The sequence below is a fragment of the Canis lupus genome, chromosome 3, assembly GCF_048164855.1.
Source record: "Canis lupus baileyi chromosome 3, mCanLup2.hap1, whole genome shotgun sequence".
Taxonomy (NCBI): Eukaryota; Metazoa; Chordata; class Mammalia; order Carnivora; family Canidae; genus Canis; species Canis lupus.
The window spans coordinates 80,988,470-81,013,580 of record NC_132840.1 but is presented as its reverse complement, the minus strand read 5'-3'; the positions used below and the strand labels follow the sequence as shown (position 1 = coordinate 81,013,580).

Here is a 25,111-nt window from a genome sequence, read left to right as displayed (position 1 = left end):
AGCGGCCAGGTAGATAAGGCCAGAGGTGCTACACCCAGCCCACGACTTCTGGTGAGGATCAGAGGCCCTGGCCCATCAGCCCTGGGAGGCAAAGCTGCATGGCACAAAGAAGGCTCTTGGATCCGAACTGACACAACGCTCTCCCCCTCCTGTGTGACCTTGGGTGCGTTACTGAACTTCTTAAAGTCCTAGTTTCCTCATCTGTTAAAGAGTGGTCATAAAATCTGCCCCATGGAATTGTACTCAACATTAAACAAAACATGTCATCTGGACCACTGGAGGCACCGTGTCACCCCACTTCCTGGGAATCTCTGGATCTGACCCAGAAAGGGAGGCACAAAGGCCTCCTCGCAACCCTCTGGGCAGCAGCAAACAGATCCCCACTCCTCACTCTCAACACTAAGAGCCCTGGGTGACAGGCTAGTGGTCGAGTACACCAAGATCCCAGGAGGCAAGAAAATGCCACAAACAGAGTGAATGGCATCACCCTGACTCTTGCAGTGGGCTCTAGATAAATCCTGTATCTGAGTGTAGCTCGGCAGAGAAGAACAGAGATTCTGGCGCCAGTCAGCCTGAGTTCAGATCTGCACTTAGCAGCTGTGTGACCAGGACCTTGTTAAAGGAAGTCAGTGAGCAGTAGGTGGGAAGCCTTCAGAGAGTGCCCCCCACCCCCCATCCCACACAGAAAAGTGCCCTTCAGGTGCTAGCTCTTACTTTTGTTGTGTTTGCTGTTACTTTGGTAGCCTGGGGCTGGTAAAGCTCTAAATGATGGCCCCCTCAGTATGGGGGAGATGGCCTGGGACAAAGGCAGTACTCACGTTGGAGAACAGCCTGACCTGCTGGCAAAGAACACACAGCCCTGGGCTCACAGCCTGGGGCTCCCGGGCTGTTCCAGATCAGAAAGTGCTGGGCCTGCGAGCACGCCCCTGTCTGCCAAGGCTTGTCAAAGACTGCCTAGCCACCCAGGGTGCTGGGAAGCAGGGGCCTCCCCAGGCCAGCCCCTTCCTGCCCTCCCTCTCAGCGGCGGGGAAAACACAAAAACATAGTTTCCAAATGCTCACTTCCTGCCGCCTTTCTTCCTTTTCTGAGAAACTCCTGCCTGGACGCAGAAGCCCCACTGGTGGACTCTAGGCCCCCTCAAAGCTAGCTAGTATCACCTCGGGGTCTGGTCTCTGTTAGACCAGCACCAGAAGCCCAGGGCAGGGGCAGGGCGGCCTTACATGCAGGCATCAGGGGCGAGGGCTGGTTTCCATTCCTCCTGAGGGGCTGCCCCCTCAAACCTGGACCACTCCCTGGCTTCCCATTACGATCCTGCCCCAGCCCTCTCTCCAATCTTGATATCTCTGCCTGAGCCCCCAAGGACCTCCTCACACTCCCACTAATTCATATCCCACCTCAAGACCTAAGATCAGCTGCTCCCACTGCTAGGCAGTGTCTGACCTCAACCAACCTCCTGACCTCCAACAGCCCAGCTGAGAAGCTCCCCTTACTGCTTCACTGTCTGTCTTGCCAACTCACTTTCCTCATTCCTCACTACCTGACAATATAATATGGATTTAACGTCTGATTTCCCCATTAGAATGTACCTTCCGGGAAGAGAGGGGTTTCTCCTAAAAGTTTTTTAGGGGCACCTGGGTGGCTCAGCTCAGGTCATGATCTCAGGGTCCTGCGATTGAGCCTTGCATTGCTGAGCAGGGAGCCTGCTTCTCCCTCTCCCTCTGCCCTCACCGCCCTACTCGTGCTCGCTCTCTCTCTCAAATAAGTAAAAATCTTAAAAAAAAAAAAAAAAGTTTTAAAATGATTTTATCCCCAGCACCTGCAATAGCACTTGGCTTAGCACTTGTTCAGTAGGCACCCAACAAATACTTACTGAACAAGTGGATAAATGAATCTGACTTTAAGCCTAGGAAGGGTAATTCTGAGCCAATTTTGAAAAAAAAAAATCTCTCTGATAAAAATCAATATGTTTCCCAATGCTAAGTTTCTCATTGGCAGGCAAAAGCAAACTTTGGTGTCTATCTAAATGCCAAATCAAGATGTTGACTTGCAAGTGAACCTCACGAGAATTTTGGTCAAGTGTCAGTGCCCAATAAATGCTCAATTCACCAGGTGAAAATATGTTGGGGAACAGGATATCCACACACAATCTCAAAAATCTCTCGCCAGAGATTACTTATTAATGACGAAGGGACCAGGTGACCTGAGTTAACCTCATTCCTAATGGGACACACGGCCATCAAGCCTCCGGAGGGATGTGCCGTGGTATTCTGGCCAAAAATGCATGGTCTGAATCTGATCATGAGGAAGTACCAGCCAAGCCCAATCTAGGGACATCCTATAAAACAAGTGGCTTTATAACCCTGCAAAAAGGTAGAAGTGAGAGAAAACAAAAACAGAAGGACTGCTCTGGATTACAGAACGCTATGGACTGGACTGGATCCTGGACACGAGAGGGGAGTCCTGCTGGAAAGATGGTATTGGAACAATTGATAAAATTCCATAACTGTCTCTGTATTACAAACAAACTTCGTGTAAATGTGAAATTTCCTAAAACTGATCACTTTACTCTGGTTCCTAGGAAACAGAAACTAAAGTGCTTAGCAAGGAAGGGTTATGATGTCTGCAACTTACTTTTCAGTAGTAACATTAGCAACAAAATATGATACATGTGTGTGGAGAGAGAAAAGGCAAATGTGGCAAAATGTTAACAATAGGGCTTTTATGAGGGAGTTCTTTGTACCATTCTTACAACTTTTTAGTAGGGTTGAAAAAAATTTTTTTTCAAAAGTGAAAAACAAAATAAAACAAAAACAAATGTTTCTGTTCTTTGGACCCTCAGAGCTAACTGCTAACAGACAAACCAGGTACTGTTCCATGCCCGGGCTATACATGAATTCATTCACTCCTCACAACCAAGGTGAGGTGGGTATCATGATGATCCCCGTTTCACACAGAAACTGTGGCGCCCTTGCTCCCACAGCTCAGTCTGGCTCAGGACTGGGCTTCAGCGATGGTACCATGGTGCCAACCTCGTACGTCAGCACATGAGGCTTGATGACCTTCCTGGTGCCCTCTGCCAGCCTCCACTTGGCAAACTGACTTAAGGGGGCCACCTGTCCAGAGTGAGCAGTCCCTGGCACCTCCCCACCCAGTTTTTCCCTGTAGTAGAGAAACAACAAGGAATGCCCCAATCCTGCCCTCCTATTAGCATTCTTTTAAAAGAAAAGTGTGAGTGTGGGGGGCACCATTGGCTAGGGTCATGATCTGTGTAGGTTGTGGGATGCAGCCCTGCATTGAGCTCCCTGCTCAGTGGGGAACCTGCTCCTCCCTCTCCTTCTTGCTCTCTGCTCATTCTCTCACTCTTTTTTTTTTTCTTTCTCTCTTAAATAAATAAAATCTCAAAAAAAAAAAAAAAAAAAAAAAAAAAAGCCCAGCACGGAACAATTTCAAACCCCTCAAAAACCTCTCTTGATAATATTTACAATACAGCTGATCCTACAACAACATGGATTTGAACTGCATGGGTTCACTTACATGTGATTTTTTTCAATAAACACAATAGGTGACTGTAAATGTATATTACCTTAGAATTTCTAAGATTTTATTTGAGAGCGAGAGAGAGAGAGAGAGAGAGAGCAAGTATGGGCAGAGAGAAGGGCAGAGGGAGAAGCAGGCTCCCCAATGAGCAGTGAGCTCGATGTTGCATGTTGGGCTTAATCCTGGGGCTCTGGGATCATGACCTGAGCCAAAGGCAGACACTCAACCAAATGAGCCACCCAGGCGCCCCCTTATGATTTTCTTGATAACATTTTCTTTTAAGCTTATTTCAAAAAAAAAATTTTTTTTTAAGTTTTTTTTTTAATTTATTCATGACACACACAGAGAGAGGCAGAGACACAGGTAGAGGGAGAAGCAGGCTCCTTGCAGGGAGCCTGATGCAGGACTCAATCCCTGGACCCTGGGATCACGCCCTGAGCCAAAGGCAGAGCTCAACCACTGAGCCACCCAGGGATCCCTTATTTCAATACTGCAAGAACACAGCATAGAATATGTACAACATACAAAATATGTGTTAATCAACTGGTTGTATCAGCAAGGCTTCCAGTCAACAGTAGGCTATCAAGTTTTAGGGGAGTTGGAAGTTATATGTGGATTTTCAACTGCATGAGGGGTTAAGTTTGGGGAGAGTAGTAAAGTTCTGCGGGAGTTTTAGTGGGGAGTTAGTTTGAGGGGGGAGTGGATTTTCAACTGCATGGGGGATCGGCACCCCCAACCCCTACTACTGCTCAAGGGACAATTATCCATTAAAACGACTTCCCTGATACTCCTTATAAAACTTCCCCACCTACCATGCTTTTTCAAACTTTGCTTTTATTTGTAATTGAAGGTGTGCTGGTACATAGGTTAGAGTCATATGAAGTTTGGTTTTTAAGTTTCCTGCTCTTCCCCATAGACCACTTTCAATTCTTCTTGCCATTTCTTTGGTTGTGTACTTTCACAGTTCTAAATTACAAATATTTTTCTATCTTGTTCCCCCTTGACTTTTCACTTTTACTTATGGACTTCCCATTATGGAAGATAGGATTTAGCTTTTTTACCAGTGTGCATACACATGCACACACATACAACCCTCCGTCCCCTGTCCTCACAATACAACTATATTACAATTGTGGATAAGTCAGTATTCAATGTCAACACTACCATGAAATGACATAAATGCTGTGCAGTGCTGAATACTATTTTTCCTTTTTAGTACAATTTTTGGTATATGGAGTTAGTAATTATTCTTTTATTTGCTCACTTTTCTATAAACTTGTCACTAATTCACCCCCACATCCATGTCTGTTTATAGAAAAATTTTTTTAATTGTTTAAGATTTCATTTGTTTATTTGAGAAAGAGAGAGAGCACAAGAGCAGGGAGTGCCAGAGGAAGCAGACTCCCTGCTGAGCAGCTAGCCTGATGCAGGACTCGTTCCTGGTCCTGGTCCTGGTACGAGGATCAACACCTGAACCACAGGCAGATTATTAACCGACTGAGCCACCCAGGCACCCTTTTAAAAACTTCCTTTTAATGTTAAAACTGACTTGCTCCAGCAGGTAGAGCTGTGCTCTGGAGCTCTGTGTACCACCATCCTTCCTGGCACTGCCTCTCCCTCTCTCTGACTGCTGGGTACTTTGCTTCCTGGGACCACTAGCTTCCTCTTTCCTGTTTGCATTTATATTTTACTAAAGCAGTGGTTCTCAAACTTCACGGTGCATCAGAACCATCTGACGAAGGACATGTGGGGTCAGGCCCACCAGTATGCCTTTTTAAGAAGTTCCCAAATCGGGCAGCCCAGGTGGCTCAGCGGTTTAGCGCCGCCTTCAGCCCAGGGCCTGATCTTGGAGACCCAGGATCGACTTCTGATCCTGGAGACCCGGGATGGAGTCCCATGTCGGGCTCCTTGCATGGAGCCTGCTTCTCCCTTTGCCTGTGTCTCTGCCTCTCTCTCTCTCACGAATAAATAAAATCTTAAATAAAAAAAAAAAAAGTTCCCATACGTAGCTGTTGTCGCTGATCCGGCAATACATCAAAGACCGCAACACTGAAGCACAAAGTCAAGCTGCTTCCAGAACTATGGTACAAGGCAGATACATTTAGAGACCTAGATCATCTGAAAATGCCTTTATTCCACTGTCACACATAATTAAGAGTTAGGCAAAAGAATTCTACAATGGAAAGCAATGACCCTCAGAACCTGAGAGCTCCACAATCTTCTAGATTGCGATGCTACTGTTGAGAAGTCTGAGGTCATTCTGATCTGCAGTCCTTCGTATTGACCTGTTTTCTTATTGTCCTCAATATCCCAGTCACGTTGATGGGTCTTGGAGTGGTTTCTACTCATCCCCCAAACTGGGTAATGGACCTTTTCTTTTCTTTTAAAGATTTTATTTATTCATGATAGTCACACACACAGAGATAGAGAGGCAGAGACACAGGCAGAGGGAGAAGCAGGCTCCATGCCCGGAGCCCGACGTGGGATTCGATCCCAGGTCTCCAGGATCGCACCCTGGGCCAAAGGCAGGTGCCAAACCGCTGCGCCACCCAAGGATCCCTTTTCTTTTCTTTTTAATGATTTTAGTTAGCCACCCAGGGATCCCCGGTAATGGACCTTTTCAATCTCAAACATCACGTTCTTCAATCCTGGGAAACAATTTTATTTCTTTGGTCATTTTCTTCCCTGCTTCCCCTGCCCTGTCTTTCTGGAACAACTGTGGGGATATTCATCTTCCACTTTTCTCTCCTCCTTTTCTGTCTCTGTTATCTCATGTCTTGCCACTCTGCCTCTGAGGAAGTTTTCTTCAACTTTTTCTTCTCTTCTGTTGAAGTTTTCACTTCTGCTACATATTCAATTCCTAAGAGCTTTAAAAAAATTCCTCAATGACGTCATCTTGTTCTTATGCATTTGATAGATCATTTGTCTCAGATGTTAATGACCATTTTTGCAAATTTCTTCTCCCTGCATAGTTTGTTTCTTCCAGGTTCTTTTCTTTTCCTTCCTTTGATCAATGGGTGCTTTACTCAAGTCTGTTCACCCTTGCCTGTCCACTCACTCACATTTGAGGGCAAAGCACTAAAAAGCCAATAGGAAGCTCTGTGGACATAGGTGTGTTCACCTGGATCTTCATTTTAGGATGATCAGGCTACATATGCCCTTCAGGACAGAATCCCCAAGAGTTCGCCTTCTCTCCTGGGCTGGTCAGATTCTCCATGCATGACTTCCAATTTCACACATGGAGGCGTAAGCCTGGTTGACAGCATCCTGAGAGATGAGGAGAAGGAGCTGGCGGGTGGCAGGAGAGAGCATGGGGTGATCTTAACACTGAATATGAAAATTTCTCCTTAACCCTCTATATTTCGGTACCCTGAGCCCCGCTCACCGTACCTAACCTCTCTAGATCCTGTCTGAACCTCTCCAGAGACTGGATCTCTGGGAGGAGCAGCTCCTAGTTATATGAAGTGGGACAGGATTTATGGGACCTACTGGCTCAGGCTTCCTTCCTACATATTCGCTGGGTCAGTCACTCCATCCCTCCCACACCACCCCCATCATTTCCTAGGCTTGTCTCTTCTTCCTTCTCTAGTCTCCATGGCATCATTTTTTGTACGGTAATTTCTTTAATGTCATTTTTAGTGAAGGTTTCAGAGGAAGCGGATGGGCAAAATGTTCCCTTTTTTACTGGAAGCCCATGTCCCTGTCCTTCTGTCTCCCTTATAATGATTAAAAAAGAAAAAAAAAATAAGTATTACTGAGGGGTGCCTGGGTGACTCAGTCAGTTAAGCATCTGACTTCAGCTCAGGTCATGATCCCAGGGTCCTGGGGCTGAGCTGCATGTCAGGCTCCTCATGCAGTGGGGAGTCAGTTTCTCCCTCTCCCTCTGCCCCTTCTCTCTGCTTGTGCTCTCTTTTCCTCTCTCAAGTAGATAAACTCTTAAAAAAAAAAAAAGAAAAAGAAAAAGAAAAAATGTATCACTGAAGTATAGTTGACAATGTATTAGTTTCAGTGTACAACGTATCAATTTGACAATTCTATACATTACTCAGTGCTCCCTAAGATAAGTATAGTCACCATCTATCACCATAGCATGTGACCCAGTAATTCCAATACTGGGTTTTAAAAAATTTTATTTAAATTCAATTTACTAACATTGTATAACACCCAGTGCTCATCTTATGATGTGCCCTCCCTAATGGCCATCACTCAGTTAGCCTATCCCCCTACTGACCTCCCTACTACTGGGTATTTACTCAAAGAAAATGAAAACATTAATTCAAAAAGACATATGCACCCCTCCGTTTAGAGCAGCATCATTTACAATAACCAAGAGATGAAAGCAGTCCAAGTGTCCATCGACAGATGAAGTATACAGAAGACGTGTATGTGGATGCATGCGTGTGCATATGATGGAATATTACTCGGCCTTCAAAAAGAATGAAATCTTGTCACTTACGACAACACCGATGGACCTGGAGGTTACTGTGCTAAGTGAAACAAGATAGTCACATAAAGACAAATACTATATGATTTCATTTATATGTGCAATCTAAAAAACAAAAGGAACTAACAAGAAAAAGGAAAGTTTGTTTCAGTTATAAAATGAAGTCATGAAGAGGAAAGGTAGAGCATAGGCAATACAGTCAGGAAGGCTGTAACAACATTGTATAATGCTTTCTTTTTCTTCTTACCCGTTTATTGCCACCTGACCTTTTTTTTTTTCTTTCAAGATTTTATTTGACAGAGAGAGAGAGAGAGAACAAGCAGGGGGGAGCAGCAGGCAGAAGAAGAGGGAGAAGCAGGCTCCCAGCTGAGCAGAGAGCCCAATGTACAACTCGATTCCAGGACCCTGACATTGGTCCTGAGTCAAAGGCAGACGTTTAACCAACTGAGCCACCCAGGCGCCCGCCACCTGACCTATTTGTTTATTTATGGTTCATCTCCTCCAACTGGATGTAAGCTCCTTGAGAGCGGAGACTTTGCTTTACATACTGTGTGTGCAATGCCTAAGACAGCACCTGACACATATCAGGCCCTAACGATAGAGTTACAGAACAGTAGATTATGCCACTTTAGTTTTCAAAGAGCATATGCACGCACAACTGCATACACATAAGCGCAGAGAAAAGTCTAAAAAATTCAGAACATAGCCCAAGATGTTGAAAGGCTATCTCTGGGTGGTGGAGTTATAAACTGTAACCTTTTGAGTTACTTTTTGGGGGACATTTATTATATTTTCCAATAAAAATATGGATCACTTATGTAGCAAATACATTAAAAACTGAAAAATACGCTGTTCCTTAAGCCCCAGAGGGACACCTGGGTTGCTCAGTGATTAAATGTTTGCCTTTGGTTCAGGGTGTGATCCCGGGGTCCTGGGATCAAGTCCTCCATCGGGCTCCCCACAGGGAGCCTGCTTCTCCCTCTGCCTGTGTCTCTGCCTATGTCTCAAATAAATCAATTAATTAAATTAAAATAAATAAATGGGCCAGAGAGAGGTTTGCCTTGGGCAAATTACTAGTAAGGGGTGGAACTGAGATTTGAACGTGAGCAGTCTGACTCCTCTACGCAATATTGCTTTCCCAATGCCACAGGGCCATTCTTTCAGACGTTTCCCTGAGAAATCTGTACTACGGCCAGGCTCTCCAAAAAGCAACCTTATCAGATAGGAGAAACATGATTAGTTCCAAGCTCTCCCAAGACATGTAAACAGCTGTCAGCAAAACCAACGGGCATAAGGTGCCAGAGAGACTGGGGCTGCACCCTGGGAGGTCTGCACCAGGACCTGCACAGATCAGCAGCACCACACTCTGCCATGCTTCCCCTGGAGGGAGGGGGGCAGAGGCATGTGTTCCGCAGCTCTGGGGGTCCACGGCAGCCAGATGCTGGGCTGCAGCAGGCTCTGATGGGGCATGCGGGGACCGAAGATGATCCCGCTTACAACAGGGGACAATGGCCGTTTCGATTTATGAACGTTGTATCGCCTCCCACTGCTCCTCACCAAAGATGCCAGCGCTGCCTCTCTGGAAGGGATGCCCGTGGTGGGGCCCAGGGAGAGGGGCCTTGCAGTGGTCTTGAGCCCTGGTGGGGCTTGGGGCAGCAGGGATGTTCTGGCAGCAGGAGCGGTCATACCGATGCATCCCAGATGAACACTGGTCCCATCCACACACACACTCCTTCTCTTTGCAGCTCAGGCGGGCAGGCCTGCGTGCCTCTGGCTGGGACAGCTCTGTTCTGCCTCCTAAGACCCTTAAGAGTCTCCGGAAAGGCTCTCTCCAGTAAATAGACCCACCCCCTGTTCTCCACCCAGACACGAAAGCCCAACTGCTTTCAGAGGTGGAGGCTGGGCTGCGTGGAGGGAAAGAGCAGCTGCCTTTCTTGCTCTCTGCCAAGGCTAGCTTAGCCAAATCCCCAGGAAAACGCTGTTGCACATGAAACATGAAAATGCAAACCACAGACAGTCTGCTCTCCTTCTCATACACATGTTCAAACAAGACTGCTTTCCAGCCGTTACTGATGACTTCTACATGATGAGGTAATTTCTATGGCTCAGTCTGTGGCTTTTGCTCTCCTTTCATTATGATGAGCCAGTTTCAACTTATTTGACCCAGATGTGTAGGATCAGGGCAGCCGGGGAGAAACAAGAGCAAAGCATGATCTGTGGGTGAAGCCCTCCCCACCTTCCACAAGGGCCAAGCAGAGGCCAGTCAGGTGATGGAGCAGGTGACCCAGACTGGAAGGGCACTCCGTCAAAGGGCCCTGACAGAAGGGCTGGCAAGGGAGGGAGGCTGCAGGGTCTCCTGAGGACTTGTATTATCTTCCCTCCTCCTGGGGATCTCCCCTGATGAGGGGACCCTGTCCTCAGCCCAGCATCATGGTGGCCAGAGAGCAGGCGGTCACGTCCTGCACCGCAGGGATGCTGAAAGTACTCAAGGGGAGGCCTGAAGAGACCTCAAGATCACAAATAAACAGGGATGAAGGGTGTGGTCAGGATCCTATTGGAAGCTTTGGCCACTCCACAGCAAACCTTCACACCACTAATTACCTGTCTCAATGACAGCACAGAGATGCTATTCGAGGCAGAGGAGAGGCAGATGCTGATTTTAGCCAGGCCCTGATCTGACAGGCTCCTTCCCTCCTTCTCCGAGGCCTGGGAGGGAGAGGACGGGGCATATGACCCGATGACCCAGGAGCAAATTCGGTGACTCTGAATGCTGCTCCAGGGCTGTTGGGATGGCCTTTGGTCACATGGTAGCAGAGGGGGTCCTTTAGGAATGGGAAATGGTGCTATACAATGGCTGTGGGGCTTTCAGCACTTCCCAGAGTTCCATTCAAACAGAAGGACTGAGAACTGGTACTAAATGAGACAAGGGAGCCACTGACACACAGTCCTGCCCTTAGAGCTGAGAGACCCCCATGTCCCCACACACAGGAATAAGCTATTCTGAAGTTAAGCAGACCAGTCTACAAAAGCTATTGGACCGAATACTCAGGAATTCTAAAACATGGCCCTGCTCTCAACTTCCTGTCTAAAGGTATTTCCTTATTCACTCAGAGAGGAGCACAGGTACATAGTGTCAGTGCGACATCCAAGGACACGGCCATACTGTGTGTGCTGGTCAGATAGGAGAGATCAAAGGTACAGGACACATCCCCCACTGAGAGGGGCCCAGGACTACCAGGATTCTAGGCTATCACTCACTAAGAAGTCTGGATCAGAAGGGGACAACAGAACCAGGCTGCCACAGCTGGCAGGCACAGCCGGAGCCAAGCAGTGAAGTGGAACCAGCTATCCTGTGGGTAATCTGCCTTCGCCCACTGGTCATGAGTAAGCTGACTTTTCTGCTGACTTGAGCCTCAAGACTGCCACAGAGCCTTGGGACCTTGCCCCATCTGGGAAGGAGGGAAGGAGAGAAGGAGGGAGGGAGGGAGGGAAGGGGGGGAGAGAGAGAGAGAGAAGGAACAAGAACACCAGTCTTGGGGTGGTGATTACATCTCAGTAGCTATTCACTTCTCGCTTCTGAATGCAATGGCTTCTCTGAGCTCCGTGGAAGCCATGAGTCTAAATGGAGAACTGAACAGAGGGCCTCTGCTCTCAGCTGAAGGGAGGAGATGGGGACACAGAGAAGGCAGGGTGCAAGGGTTCCCTGAGCTAAGGTGGCAGGGAAGGAGTGCACCAGCCAATTAGACCACCAAGAGAAAGACAGAACCCAGATTCTGGACCGAGAATTTTACCCAGGTATTAGGACCCTTTCCATCTTGAAATGTCTGCTTGTTGTTATTCTACTGTCCCTCCAAACCCCAGAAGGGGCTTGGCTCACTGGCGTCTGAAGCAACCAGAGAGAAAAGTCGACAGAAATCTGCCATTTTAGGTGGCCGCAAGTGATGACGCCAAAGGAGTAGATTCCTGTGGGCTCACTCACCTTTTCCCCTGTCCCATCTCAAAGCCCAGCTAATGCTAGGAGCCCACCCTATAGCTTTGTCCAGTGTTGCCCTCACCCAGAAACCCCTTCTACTTCCCACCCCGCCATCATCAAGTCCAGCCATCCCAGGAGCCACCTCTGCACACCCTAACCCACCAGCTCCCAGGGTGTGCTCCTCTGCAGCTGTGAGCTCTTTATTAGCATCTTTCAGGTGTGTCTCCATAGAGAGATGTAATTCACCTGAGTTGAGGTACAGTACTTGGGGGTGTGATGCAGTACTTGTTGATGAAGTGGCAGGTCCCACACAATGAGGATCATTTGGGCTGTGAAGGAAGGAGGCAGAGACTCCGATCCAGGCTAATCTTATCATCTGCTCCTTTGCTTTATTTGGGGATGAGGTTAACATCCTAAGAAATATCTATCCAAGCATCACGTGAATAAATTCTCAAATAATTCGTAAGTCATTGAAATAAACACTAATTAACAAAGTTGGTTATTTACTATCCTGGTCTTTAAAGAGTTTACATATATATGAACATATCTACACAAAGGTCTTTTTTTAAAGACTTTATTTGAGGGAGAGAAGGGCAGGAGAGAGAGGGAGAGAGAACACGAGTGAGTGCACACTCGCACACAAAGGTGAGAGGAAGGGCAGAGGGAGAGGGAGAAGTAGGCTCCCTACTGAGCAGGGAGCCCAACACCGCAGGCTTGATCCCAGACCCCGGCGAGCTCGATCCCAGAACCCGAGATGAAGCTTGGAGACTTAATCAAATGAATCACCCAGACAGCCCAGGGTCTTTTTCCTCTTCTTTTTTTTAAACACAAATGAGATGATCCTTTATGTGACCTCTAGCCTGACAGTACATACCTCGATGGCTCTGAGCAACTAGCTACAGAGGACCAGAAGGGAAATGAAACTGGAAGTTGGGACCAATCAAAGGGCTATCTAGAGAACTGTTGTACCAACTGGTTCCACCCAATGCCACACCCTCATCCCAGGGGCAGGCTCATAATGATGGAGGAAAACAAGATGGCTATCCATCCTCCCAAGACAGAAAACCATGGGCTAGAGCAGTGGCAGGCAAGCTTTTCTGGAAAATGTGACAGTAAATATGTTAGGTGTTGTAGGCCATGCTGTCTCTTTTTCACATTCATCTTAATTTTTTCTATTTTTTAAAACAACTCATTAAAAATGTAAAAACCAGGGGCGCCTGGGTGGTTCCACTGGTTAAGTGTCTGCCTTTGGCTCAGATCATGATCCAGGGTCCTGGGATTAAGTCCCAAATCAAGCTCCCCGCACGGTGGAGAGCCTGCTTCTCCCTCTCCCTCTCCCTCTTCCCCTGGCTCACGCTCTCTCTCACTCACTCTCTCTCAAATAAATAAAATCTTTAAAAAAAATGTAAAAACCATTTTTAGCTCACCAATCATAAAAAAGCAGCAGCCCACAAACTATAGTGGATGAGAGAGCGTGAGTGCTCCAGAGTGGGTGCTGGTGTCTCCAGTGTGCCAGTCAAGCTGCACCCTTAGGCAGGGCCAGCCAGCCAGCCAACAAGGCCCGCTCCCAATCCACACAGGATTGAGCCAGCTACTCATCCAGGAAACCCGTTGTGGAAACAGACCTACAAATAGATAGTGGACAAAGTCTACCAAAGTATAGTAGATTATCAGCCTGCTTCTTCATTTTTAAACACAAATGAGCTAACATTCACCAGATGTTAAAAGAAAACCAGCAGCCTGAAAAAGAATGACCAAAATAAACAACCAGAACCAGATCTCAGAGGAAATGAGATCATGGAAGGGTCAGGAGATAATTTTTAAAATAATTCTAATTAGTGTGTCAGAGAAAATGAAATAGTCAGAAAATCAGAGGGAAGAAAATTAAAAATATGATTGCCAAGTTAAAACCTTCACTGGAAAGGTCTGGAAGATAAAGTTAAGACAATCTACTGGACTATAAAAAGAAAAGACATAAATGGGTAAAGCAGGAGAACAGAAGCAATACACAGGAGCACTTTAGGAGACAAACACCTAATAGCATTTCCAGTAAGAGGAAATAAAGAAAAAAAGAGGAAAGGAAATTATCAAAGAAGTGACAGAAAAAAATGTATAGAGTGAATAAATGACATAAGACTATAAATCAAAAGGATCTAAAAGTACCAGGTACAATGAATGAAAAAAAAAAAAATCCAACCTCAACACAGCCTTACAGTATTTCAGTTCACCTGAGATAAAGAGCATACCAAGATAAGCTTCCAGAGAAGGAAACTAACAAAGGGGGGGGGGGGGGGGGAGAGAATGAAGATGAAAAACCAAGTTAACTGTAAGAAAATGAAAATCAAACTGGCATCAGAAGTCTTGTTAACAACAATGGATGCTTGAAGTCAAGAGATCAGTGCCTTAAATGTTTTGAGGGGAAAGAAATTTAAATTCTGTATTCAGTCAAACCATCAATCAAAAGCAAGGGCACAATAAAGGATTCAAGGTTTACCTTTCATGTGTTCTTTCTGAGGAAGTACTTAAGACTATATTTCAGCTAAATAAGAGACTAAGACAAGAGAAAAAAAAAGACATCAAATCCAGAAAAGAGTGCATCTAACCTAGAAACACTGTGACAGGAAGTCTTAAGAGCCATGCAGCATGCCTAAAGAATCAGCTGTCTAGATTGGAGCAGCAGGAAAGAGTGTTCTGGAAACAATATTTCCAGGAAGGAAGGACTTATCATGTAATGAATTATCAAACTAAGTGGCTGGATAATTTCAAAAACAGAGTAAAGGCTCACCGGATTCTTTTAACTACAGTTAATAAAAAAAAAAAAAAAAAAAAAAAAGAGGCAACTAGAAACTTTACGAAAAAGGAAAAACATAAAATAATGATTCAAATAGGAAATAAATTAAAAAAGCAGCATGACTTGGAGGAACTGCTGGGCTGTGAGAACAGAGAATCCATTTGACTTAGACATCAGATGCATCCTTCTTACAGGGACACAGGGGTGTCATGCACTGGGCAGGTGGGGGAGGAACTAGAATTCCAGCAGTGTGCTTGAGTGTGTAGTGCACATTACTGTGGCCACCATAATGTAAACACTGTTTACTGGCAAGCAGCTCAGACAAAGCACACAAGGCTTGATTACAATCATGCAGCAGAACATACCGTGACAATGTAAAATATAAGCATGGCTGACAGAGAAGTCAGGAGACAGTAAAGCAAGAGAAGGCTAGAGGCACGGATGGATGTTCTTAACCGAGAGAGTGACAACACCTCAAGGAGAGGGATCAAGGCCTAAAGGTAAGTATATTTAGGATTCCAAAAGCAATGGTTAAAAACCCTAAAAATAATAATATAAACATAAAAAATTGGAAGGAAGGGGAGGGAGGATGAGAAATATATAAAGGAGCTAAATCTTTCCATTTCCACTGTGGGGGACTGAGAAGGTCAAAATGTGACAAATCAAGAACAAGCTGCATTATCTTCTTTATCAGTTAAGGGTCTGGAGGCAACTACCAGAAGCACTAACCCCAGAAATTTTCTTCATGGTAGTTGTTTCTGGAAAGCAGGACCAGGGTGGGGCAGAGTGATACAAAAGCCTATTCCTGGCTATGTATGTAAGCCCTTCAGTGCTATTTGATGACTTGACCATGTGACTGTATGACTTTGATAAATGGCCTACCCCTATCACAGAGACCTATTCAGGAGGTCCAGATTCTGTATTCGAGAGAGCTTTGTATGCATTCATGATGAATAGTTCTAGTTAAGAATCACATTACTAAATAAACCTCTAGAGTTCCATTCAAACCTGAGATACTGTGGTTCTATCCTCTAATATGACACCGAAGCCCAGTGAGGTGGGCTAGCCAGATATCTGATTCCTTGTTTTTCATCCAGAGAAACTGAGTCTCAGAGCAATTCCACGACTTGCCCAGGTGTCACCCACTGGCAAGCAAGCCTAGGGTATTTCTCATGTGAGATGATGGAGCTCTTCAACATCCTGCTCAGGAGATAATCTGTCTGGCAAGACTTTTCCTATGGGTCAATGTTCAGAGAACTCTTGCCCTTCAGCTCAGCTGCCATGGGAGGCCTGCCGAGGACACCCGCAGGGAATAGGGTGATGGGCTCGTGCCAGTATGTGCTGGAGTGGAGCCCACAGAGCCTGGTACCGAGCCCTTGTCTCCAGTTGCTGGAGGGCCTCCCCACACTGCTCTATTCGGCCAGGGCTGGCACCATGCTGGAGAGTGCTCCAGGACAGCACAGGCTCCCTTGTCCACTGGACAGAAAAGAGTCAGGCCCCGCCACTTCTCTGCACCAGAGAAAAGGTGGTATGCAGAAACAGAAGTCGGCTAATGCCTAAAACCCAAAGGAAGGAGGCCTTAATCAAACACTTTCAGTCAGAGTGACTGGAAACCAAATTTGAGAATGAAGGCAGGACCCTAGAATTTAGTGGGAGAATATTCTTAGCTCTTCTAAGGACCTGCTGGTTTTTCTTAACTTTTAATTGGGAAATACATTGTACAACGTAAAACTTGTGTGTATATACACATGTATACATACTTTTATACACATACACACACGTATATGAAATAGGCACCATTTAAGGACCAAAAATAAAACAAAAGAACACCCATGCAAAGAGCATGCAGCCCACGGAACAGAGCATTACCAGAATTTTGACATCCTCTCTGCCCCTGCCAGGGATAATCACTGTGCTGAATCAGGCATTAATCATTTCTTTTTTCGTCTTATTTTATTATTTATGCATGCATCACTAAGCAGTGTATTGTTTAGTTCTGCTTGTTTTTCAACTTTATCTAATTGGAACCACACTCTGTATTTTGTGTCTTGCTTTTCCTGCTCAATATGGTGAGATTCTTGACATGTGTAGCTGTGGCTCATTCATTTTCACTGCCTGAAAGAAGTAGTCTGGTGCAGAAAAACACTTTGATTTACTTATCTATTCTATTGTTAGTTGATATCTAGTTTCTAGATTGTTTCTAGTTCTTTCTATCGTGAACAATGCTACCAGAGGAAACTCCTATGGGAATGGCTAGCTTTTAAAATGCTCCTTCCAAGCAAGCCCTCACTCAAGATTGCAGAGGTCCCAGATTTGCTTCTGCAAGGAACACGGAGGAAAACCACACCTGTAGCTAAAGCACCTGGAGTTCTCTGCGACCAAAAGAAGATGTGATTCCCAGCTTCCCTCTACTCCCTGCCCTGGCCTCACTCACACACAGACGCCTTCTCCTCCTCTGAACCTGAGATTCCACACCCCTGCTCTACATTGGGGAAAACAATTGGCCTTTTTAGGCATGGTCTGGATTTCTGAGTCACACCCCTCTCTCTACTATCCCTCCCGGCTCCTCCCCCAGGTAAGAGAGAACAGAGATCTTAATGAAAGGGCTCCATTGATGGGCCACGGGCGTGAGAGCGTGAGAGCTGAAGAAGCAGATGATCCAGGCTCTGCCCTGCATGGATGGCCGGGGCAGCAGTGAGATGCCAGCCATCTGGCCCACTCAGCCCTCACTTTTGCCACATGCCACAGGGGGAAGAAAGGAAACCTGCCCATGGTCAGTGCTAGGCATTTTCCCATGTTATCTATACTGTTCCACTTAAGGTTCATGCAATCTTAATGGGAAAGACACAATAATAAAAAATAACTAACACTTACCAGATACACATCATATGCCAGTCACCGTGCTAAGTGTTTTATATACCTTATTTCCATGGGTCATAACCCATGACAGTCATGATGAAATTAATTTAGGAAGTTAAGACCAGCATTTAAAAGGAAACAGACAAGGAATGCCTGGGTGGCTCAGTGGTTGAGCATACACACTCTTCAGCTCAGGGTGTCAGCCCAGGGTCCCACATCGGACTCCCTGCAGGGAGCCTGCTTCTCCCTCTGCCTGTGTCTCTGCCTCTCTCTCTGTGTCTCTCATGAATAAATAAATAAAATCTTTAAATAATAAATAAATAAAAGGAAACAGACAAGACTGGAATTAAGTTGAAAATATTAACCAGTGTCTGATAAAGTAAAGGTGTTATTTTGTAAACCTTTTGTTTCCTTTTTTCCCATGTATGTTTATTCACATGTACTGGGTCACAATGTAAGATGTATTTCTCACTGTGCGCAGAGGCTAAAACTTCTTTTTTTTTGCGGGGTAGCGGGGAGGGAATGGAAAGAGAGAATCTTAAGCAGGCTCCATGCCCAGCATGGAGCCGGACATGGGGTTCCATCCCATGACCCTGAGATCATTACCCGAGCTCAAATCAAGAGACGGATGCTTAACCGACTGAGCCACTCAGGCACCCTTTAAACATTTCCTTATGCCATTTGTTTCGCAACTGTCCCAGAATATGTTCACTTACTAACCTAATTTAACTACATAACCGAAGCAACTTCCCCAACATGTGTGTCACACACCACAGCCATCAACTGCCCCCTCAAGCTCCCAACAAAAGGGCCTCTTTTCTGTTCCTCTTTCCTCCTCCAAGACACGTGCTATTCCCTCAGCCACAAACATTCTTTTACCGCCCCTCACCAGCTCTTTGCACAGCTGGTTCCTTTTCATCGTGCTGGTCTCGGCTGGAGTGTCACCTCCACAGAGCGCCCTGCTGGACCCCCGGCCCAAGCACCCCTCTCCTGCTCATCTGTTTCCTTGTCTGGTGTCTGCCATTGTCCCGCAACTACAACTCCAAGACACGGCGAATACCTAATACACTCACCGATACCTACCTCGCACAGCACCGAATATGTAGGAGGCACTTTGTCTCTGTTAAAAGAATACAAAAACTTACCAAGTCTTTACAGCTGGTGCAATGGCAAAGCCAGGAGTCCAGCACAGATGACGGCTTGCTTTTCACCTCTACACTAAACTGAAACTCAGAAACAGCTTGACACTGCCAATAAGTATTAGCACCAGGACAAGACCTAAGCCTGTATGACTCCAACTCCCTGCTGTCTCTATTGTGTCAACAGGGTGGGGGGCCATGAGTGGCTTCAAAGGGCAGCCTCTTGTGGTCAGCTGAGAATTTAGGAGGGATAAAGGAGGAGAATGCAAAACCTTCAGGCTGGAAGAGAAGAAATCTGCCAGTGAGTAGAGATAACCGGAAGAAATCGGGAGAGCAGTTGGCTCAGAAACAGGGGGCAGGGGGCCTTCTGTCAGCAAGCAGTATTACGGGAAGGACGTCTGGAGGAACAGTCAGAGACAGCAGGAAAACTCAAAAACTGTACAGGGTGCTGGGGGTGGGGGGCTGAGGCTGCAGGAACCATGCCTTAAGGCCTCTCCAGGCAGCGTTAAGAGCCCGTGATGTACTCTTAAGACTGGAGAGGTGGGGCCCAGGCGGCTCTGGCACAGAGGCCAAAGGAGCTGGCCACAGGAATACTTGGGCAACGCCGCCACCTTGTGGCTGAGGAACACTTGGCCCACAGGAAAAACCCGAGTCAGTTTGTGGATTCATTTTCCAGCAGCATTTAGTGAGCACCTACCATAGGTCGGGTTGCTGGGGAACGGAAACAGGTCAGACATGGCTCCCAATTTCCAGGATCCCTGTTCCACACATCCAGGCAGCGACCAAACCTACTGAGTTTACTTCTCTCTTTCATAGTAACTTGTGGGGTATCCCTCCCCAAACAAGACTGCAGGCAGAGTGGGTGTCTTATTCATCTCAAGCTGCAGGACCCAGCATAGGGCTCAGCACATGAGAATAATTATAGCTGCTACTATTCAAGATGTGCTAAGTATTTTTTTTTAAAGATTTTATTTATTCATGAGAGTCACAGAGAGAAGCAGAGACACAGGCAGAGGGAGAAGCAGGCTCCATGCAGGGAGCCCGATGCGGGACCTGACCCTGGGACTCCAGGATCACACCCTGGGCCAAAGGCAGGCGCCAAACCGCTGAGCCACCCAGGCATCCCAAGATGTGCTAAGTATTTTTAAAGACACTACGGTGTCTGAGCCTCACATTTTACCTAGGAGGTACCTAGGACCTCCAAAGAGACAGGTCAGGTAGGTGCTTATTCCAATGAGCCTGGAGTTCTTGGAGACGTCAGGGGATGCAGAAATAAACATGGGCATCCCTGCATACAGGTGGTATTTAAAGACCAGCACCTCTCAAAGTCTGATGTGTATGTGACTCGCCTAGGGGTTGTGCTAAAATGTAGACACTAATTCTGACTTCTGGAGTGGGGTCTGAAGATCCATGTGTCTAACAAGCTCCTGGGTGACAGCAATTCAGCTGGTCCACAGGCCACACTTTGGGAGAGAATCTGAAACAGGGGTTAATGAACAATGGCCATAAGATGAGCTCCATGGCCTGTTTTTCTGCATCCAGCAAACTAAGAGTGGCATTTTCTTTCTTTCTTTTTTTTTTTTTTTAGACTGGCATTTTCATTTCTAAAGCAGTTAAAAAAAAAAAAAAGGGAAAAAAGATCATGTGAAACAGACCATTGATGTGGTTCATAAAGCTTCAAATATTTCCTTTCTGGCCCTTTACAATAAAATTTTGCCAACCCCTGATCTAGACTATCATCCAGGGACAGGGTGTATAGCCCATACGAGAGAGAAAGAGAGAGAAAGAGACAGAGAGGAGGGCTAAGCCCTGAAACAAATTTTTAGGACTTCCAATCACTGTGCCTAGTTTGGCGAGGGAAAATAAAAGTATAATGTGCTGCAGGTATACTAATGCTTCTGCAAAGACAGGGAACCCCAGAAAGGATAAGTTCACATCTGAGGCTCCCTGGGGGTGGGGTGGGGGGCAGTACTGGGGAAAAGGTAGAAAACAGGGACACCTGGGTGGCTCAGTGGTTGAGTGTCTGCCGTCAGCTTACTTGGGTCCGTCGGATCCCTGGGTCTGGGGATCAAGACCCACATCGAGCTCCCCACAAGGAGCCTGCTTCTCCCTCTGTGTCTCTGCCTCTGTGTCTCTCATGAATAAATAAATAAAATCTTAAAAAAAAAAAAAAAAGCAGAAAACATTTTGGGTTCTGAGTGGGAAGGAAGAACTGGAATGAATGGATAACCTGACCGCTTCTTTCAGCGCTTAGCTTAGAAAAAAAAAAAAGACAAAAATAGAAAGCCAGGGCAAGTGGCCACCACCACTTGTGTGCAATATCACAGAAGTAGTGGGAAAATAAAATGAAAAGGAAAGGCTGTGAATTCCACAGGGTTTGTGTAGCAGAACCCTCTGTATTTTGGCTGAGGGTGAGGAGCGTGGATAGAGGCGTTGGGAAAGGCGAGAGGAAGAGGTGGCAGCAGAATAATGACCCCGGAGCCTATGGTTGGGGGGCTGCCCCGAATGGTGTTTGGCTACAGAGCCTTCTGTCATGCCTTCTGCTGCCCCGGGTTGAGGGCTACGTTTGCTTAAATGTCAGCGCCTGAGAAAGTAAATACAGCTGTCCATTTCCATCAACTCGAACCAATCAATCTGGCTCGCTTTCAGCGGAGGACCCGGCTATTTTGCCTTCAGTTGTGAAAGGTTGGTTTGTTCCACATCAAGTGTTCACACATACTTCCAAAGGACAACAAATACCGGCACCCTTTCTTGAGGGTGCAGAAAAGATTAAACCTATCAAAAAGACTGTGGCGGGGTATCCGTAAAGCCAAATTATTCTTAAATGCCGGAGGACAAAAAGATAGAAGGGTATTACAAAACTGCCACGTGCTACAAAGTCGATCCCCAAATTTCCTACTTGGATGGAACCTTCAAGGTCAATCGGTCTCCTTCATGCTTCCAACAAAGCTGCCTTTTAAACCTAACCGCCTAAAGGGAAAAAGCCCATATCACGCCTAGCTTTTGACATGGAAGCTAAAACAAAATAAAGGAAATAATAAATTCTTCCCCTTCTTTTTAAAATTTTATTTACCTCCTTGAGAGAGAGCTAGAGTGAGAGTGAGAGAGAACATGGAGGAAGGGGGGAGAAGCCGACTCCCTCCTGAGCAGAGAGCCTGAACTGAGGCTGGATCCCAGAACCCCAAGACCATGACCTGAGCCAAAAGCAGACATTTAACCGAGCCACTCAGGTGCCCCAAATTCGTTCTCTTCTTAATAAATAAAAAAAATCCTGGCAATCCAAAACAAATCTCTGCCTTATAGCCCATGAATTCCTGCCTTTCCCAAGTCTATTCCCTGGATCCCACTCACTGTCTCCCAGACTAAAAGTGAGTTCCTTCAAGGGGAGTAATTGATCTTTGCAGCACCCCACACACCGCTCATCCCACAGCAGCATAGTGAGTCCTCTGTCTACTGAAAGATCTTAGTTTTTCTGCCACCTACTGGCTGTGTGATCTTGGAGAAGTTACTTAACCTTTGAAAATCTCAGTTCCCTGACCTATAAAGTGCTGTCACTATCAGGCTACTCTGAGTATTATATACGATAATACATGTAAGATATTTAGAATGGTAACTAGCACAATATTAAGAGTTTAGTAAGTGTTGACAACGATTATTATTATTATTCGGTTAGTAGATGAAACTGTTCTTTTTTTTTTTTTAAGATTTTATTTACTTATTCATGAGAGACACGGAGAGAGAGAGAGGAGAGAGAAGCAGGCTCCACGCAGGGAGCCCGATGTGGGACTCGATCCCAGGACTGCTGGATCACGCCCTGAGCCAAAGGCAGACGCCCAACCGCTGAGCCACCCAGACGTCCCGATGAAACTGTTCTATACCATAAATCACACTCCCTTCCCAATATTCAGGAGCATCCCTGGCCTCTACCTTCTAGGTACCAGCAGCACCCCCATCTCCTCAGTTCTGACAACCAAAACTGTCTTCAGAGATTGCCAAATGTCTCCTGGGGAGGCAAGGTGCAAAATCCCCTCCTGCTTCCACTGAGAAGTACTGCACTAGAATGTACAAATCAGCTTTGCAGAGGAACCACCACACCTCCTCATTTCCCCCCCCCTCCCCACAGGAAGCCACCCCAGCCACCACTCGCTCACCACTCAGCTGCCGTGGAGGAAACAGGTGATAGGTGCTGTAGATATCATTGGAGAACTGCAACTGGAGCTCAGGGCGACCCATCAGGAGCTGGGCTACCTGCTCCACCTGAAACGGTGTCTTCTCCAGGATCACAATGGCATCCTCTCCACCGCCATCTCCAGAGGCTTCATTCACCTGCATGCAGAGGCACCACCGGTGAGCCCAGGAGCAGAGGCAGAAGCTATGGGGCCTGTTGTTTCTTCTCCCAGAGCAGCCGTTTCATTAACCCAAATCCTCAGGGCAGCATTCAGATGTAAGCTTCTCCACTTACTTCTATGTTGGGCCTGCAGGGCCTCTGCCAAATTCTCCCCACTGTACAGATGAAGAAACATGTCTAGAAAAATTAAGTCACTTGCCCGAGGTCACATGAACAGTCAGTGTTGAAAAAGAAAAAAAAAAGAGAGAGAGAGAGAGAGAGAGAGAAAGAAAACTAGTATCTGTGGGCAGCCCAGGTGGCTCAGCGGTTTAGCGCCACCTTCAGCCCAGGATGTGATCCTGGAGATCCGGGATCCAGTCCCACATCGGGCTCCCTGCCCCTCTGCCTGTGTCTCTGCCTCTCTCTGTCTCTCATGAATAAATAAATAAAATCTTTAAAATAAAATAAAACTAGAATCTGGGTATCCCCAGTAACTCCTAACTCACAAGTTCTCATAGCTAAAATCTTCAACAGGTGTTATAGATAGAAGACAGGTGGGGGGTCTAAGAACTAGAGGGAACCTTCCAAACAGAACAAGGGACACTGAGGCTCGGCTCGCCTAGGCCCAGGTTCCCGGGATCCTCCCAAAATGAGAGCTCCTGCTAGTTCTCAGGAACCCTAATACCTCCCTGTGGCTGGGCCTCCTCACTAGTTCCCAGGACGGGCTCCAGTCTCTCCCCGGCCCCTTCTATAGAGCCGAGCACAGGGTATTAGAGCCAGCTGTACGCATCTGTCTGCCAGAAGGTACTCTGGCGTTCCTGAAAATCAAGGACGGTAGCTTTCATGTCTACATCCCGAGCACCTAGCTCAGTGCATGATGCGCGCCACTGAATTTGCGATTTAAATAAACCATCTCGGGGTAGCCCGGGGGCTCGGCGGTTTGCACCTGCCTTCAGCCCAGGGCGTGACCCCGAGGTCCCGGGATCGAGTCCCACGTCGGGCTCCCTGCCTGGAGCCTGCTTCTCCCTCTGCCTGTGTCTGCCTCTCTCTCCTTCTGTGTGTCTCTCATGAATAAATAAATAAAATCTTAAAAAAAAAAAAAAAAGATAAAAATAAACGGTCTCCCCTGTTAGGGCTGGAACCCTGCACAACGGGCACCGGGGCCTCCAGTCCCTACGTCGTTCCGTAGAGGATCCAGCAATATTTACTGGGTGCCTAGCACCTTCGTGCTAAACGAAGCCATCACGAGTGGCTGGGAGAATTCGACACGTGATCTTCAATCTGCAACACTCGGTGCAAATGCGAGTTACCTGTAGCCAAGGAGGGCTTGGGGAGGTTGACCTGCCCCCCGGCTGCTCCCGCCCTGAGGCTGCGGGTAAACTTGTCTCCCGTGGGCCCCGTCCTCGGCCCAGCGGTACTACCCCCCCCCCCCCCGTGGTGTGATTGGTAGATCCCTGTGGAGCTCCTGTGTTAAAAAAAAAAAAAAATCAAAACAAAAAACCCCGCCGCCCGCGCGGCGATTGGCTCACCGCGGCCTCCATACCCGCCCCGGGCTGCCCGAGGCTACCTTCCCGTGGAGGAAAAGGATTTTGTCCCTCGCGGACTCCCTCAGCACTTTTTCCACTCTGAAGCCGGAGAACGGTAACTGCACCGGGGCGGAGGTACCATTCCCGACGCCCGCTTGCTCTTGGTCCGTGGCCGCCTCCTCGGCGTCCTGTTCGCGCTTTCGCTTGCCGGGTTGAGGGGCTAGGTCCGCCATGCTGCCCGGCCGGAGCAGTGCGCCTGCGCCAACCCCAGCCGCAGCCCCGCCCGGCCAGGGCGCGGGGACTACAACTCCCGACATGCGCCAACACCAGCCGCGGCCCCGCCCCGCTCGGTCCGGGCGCGGGGACTACAACTCCCGACATGCTCCGGGGGAGATGCTCCTAGCGCTGGGTCCCCGTGGCCTGTCTGCACGGAGCGTTCTTTTTTCCTTTTTTTCTTTAAAGATTTTATTTATTAGAGACACACAGAGAGAGAGAGAAGCAGAGGGAGAAGCAGG

General features: G+C 47.1%; 1 protein-coding gene across 3 annotated transcripts in view; it reads right to left on the bottom strand.

The window, feature by feature from the left end:
* Positions 1-24,881, bottom strand: part of DCPS (decapping enzyme, scavenger) — a 44,706-nt gene extending 19,825 nt beyond the window's left edge. Inside the window, exons 1-2 of one of the 3 annotated variants that reach the window (XR_012028843.1) lie at positions 24,638-24,868; positions 22,895-23,069 (exon numbers count right to left, since the gene is read on the bottom strand). Coding sequence is in view for 2 of the 3 variants with exons in the window: in XM_072822658.1 (XP_072678759.1) it covers positions 22,895-23,069; positions 24,638-24,829 (367 nt within the window). In the remaining variant the exon portion in view is untranslated. Of the gene's footprint in view, positions 1-22,894; positions 23,070-24,637 lie in introns of all 3 variants that reach the window. The other 2 variants (XM_072822658.1, XM_072822659.1) reach the window with 2 other exon arrangements.
* Positions 24,882-25,111: the final 230 nt, after the last annotated feature.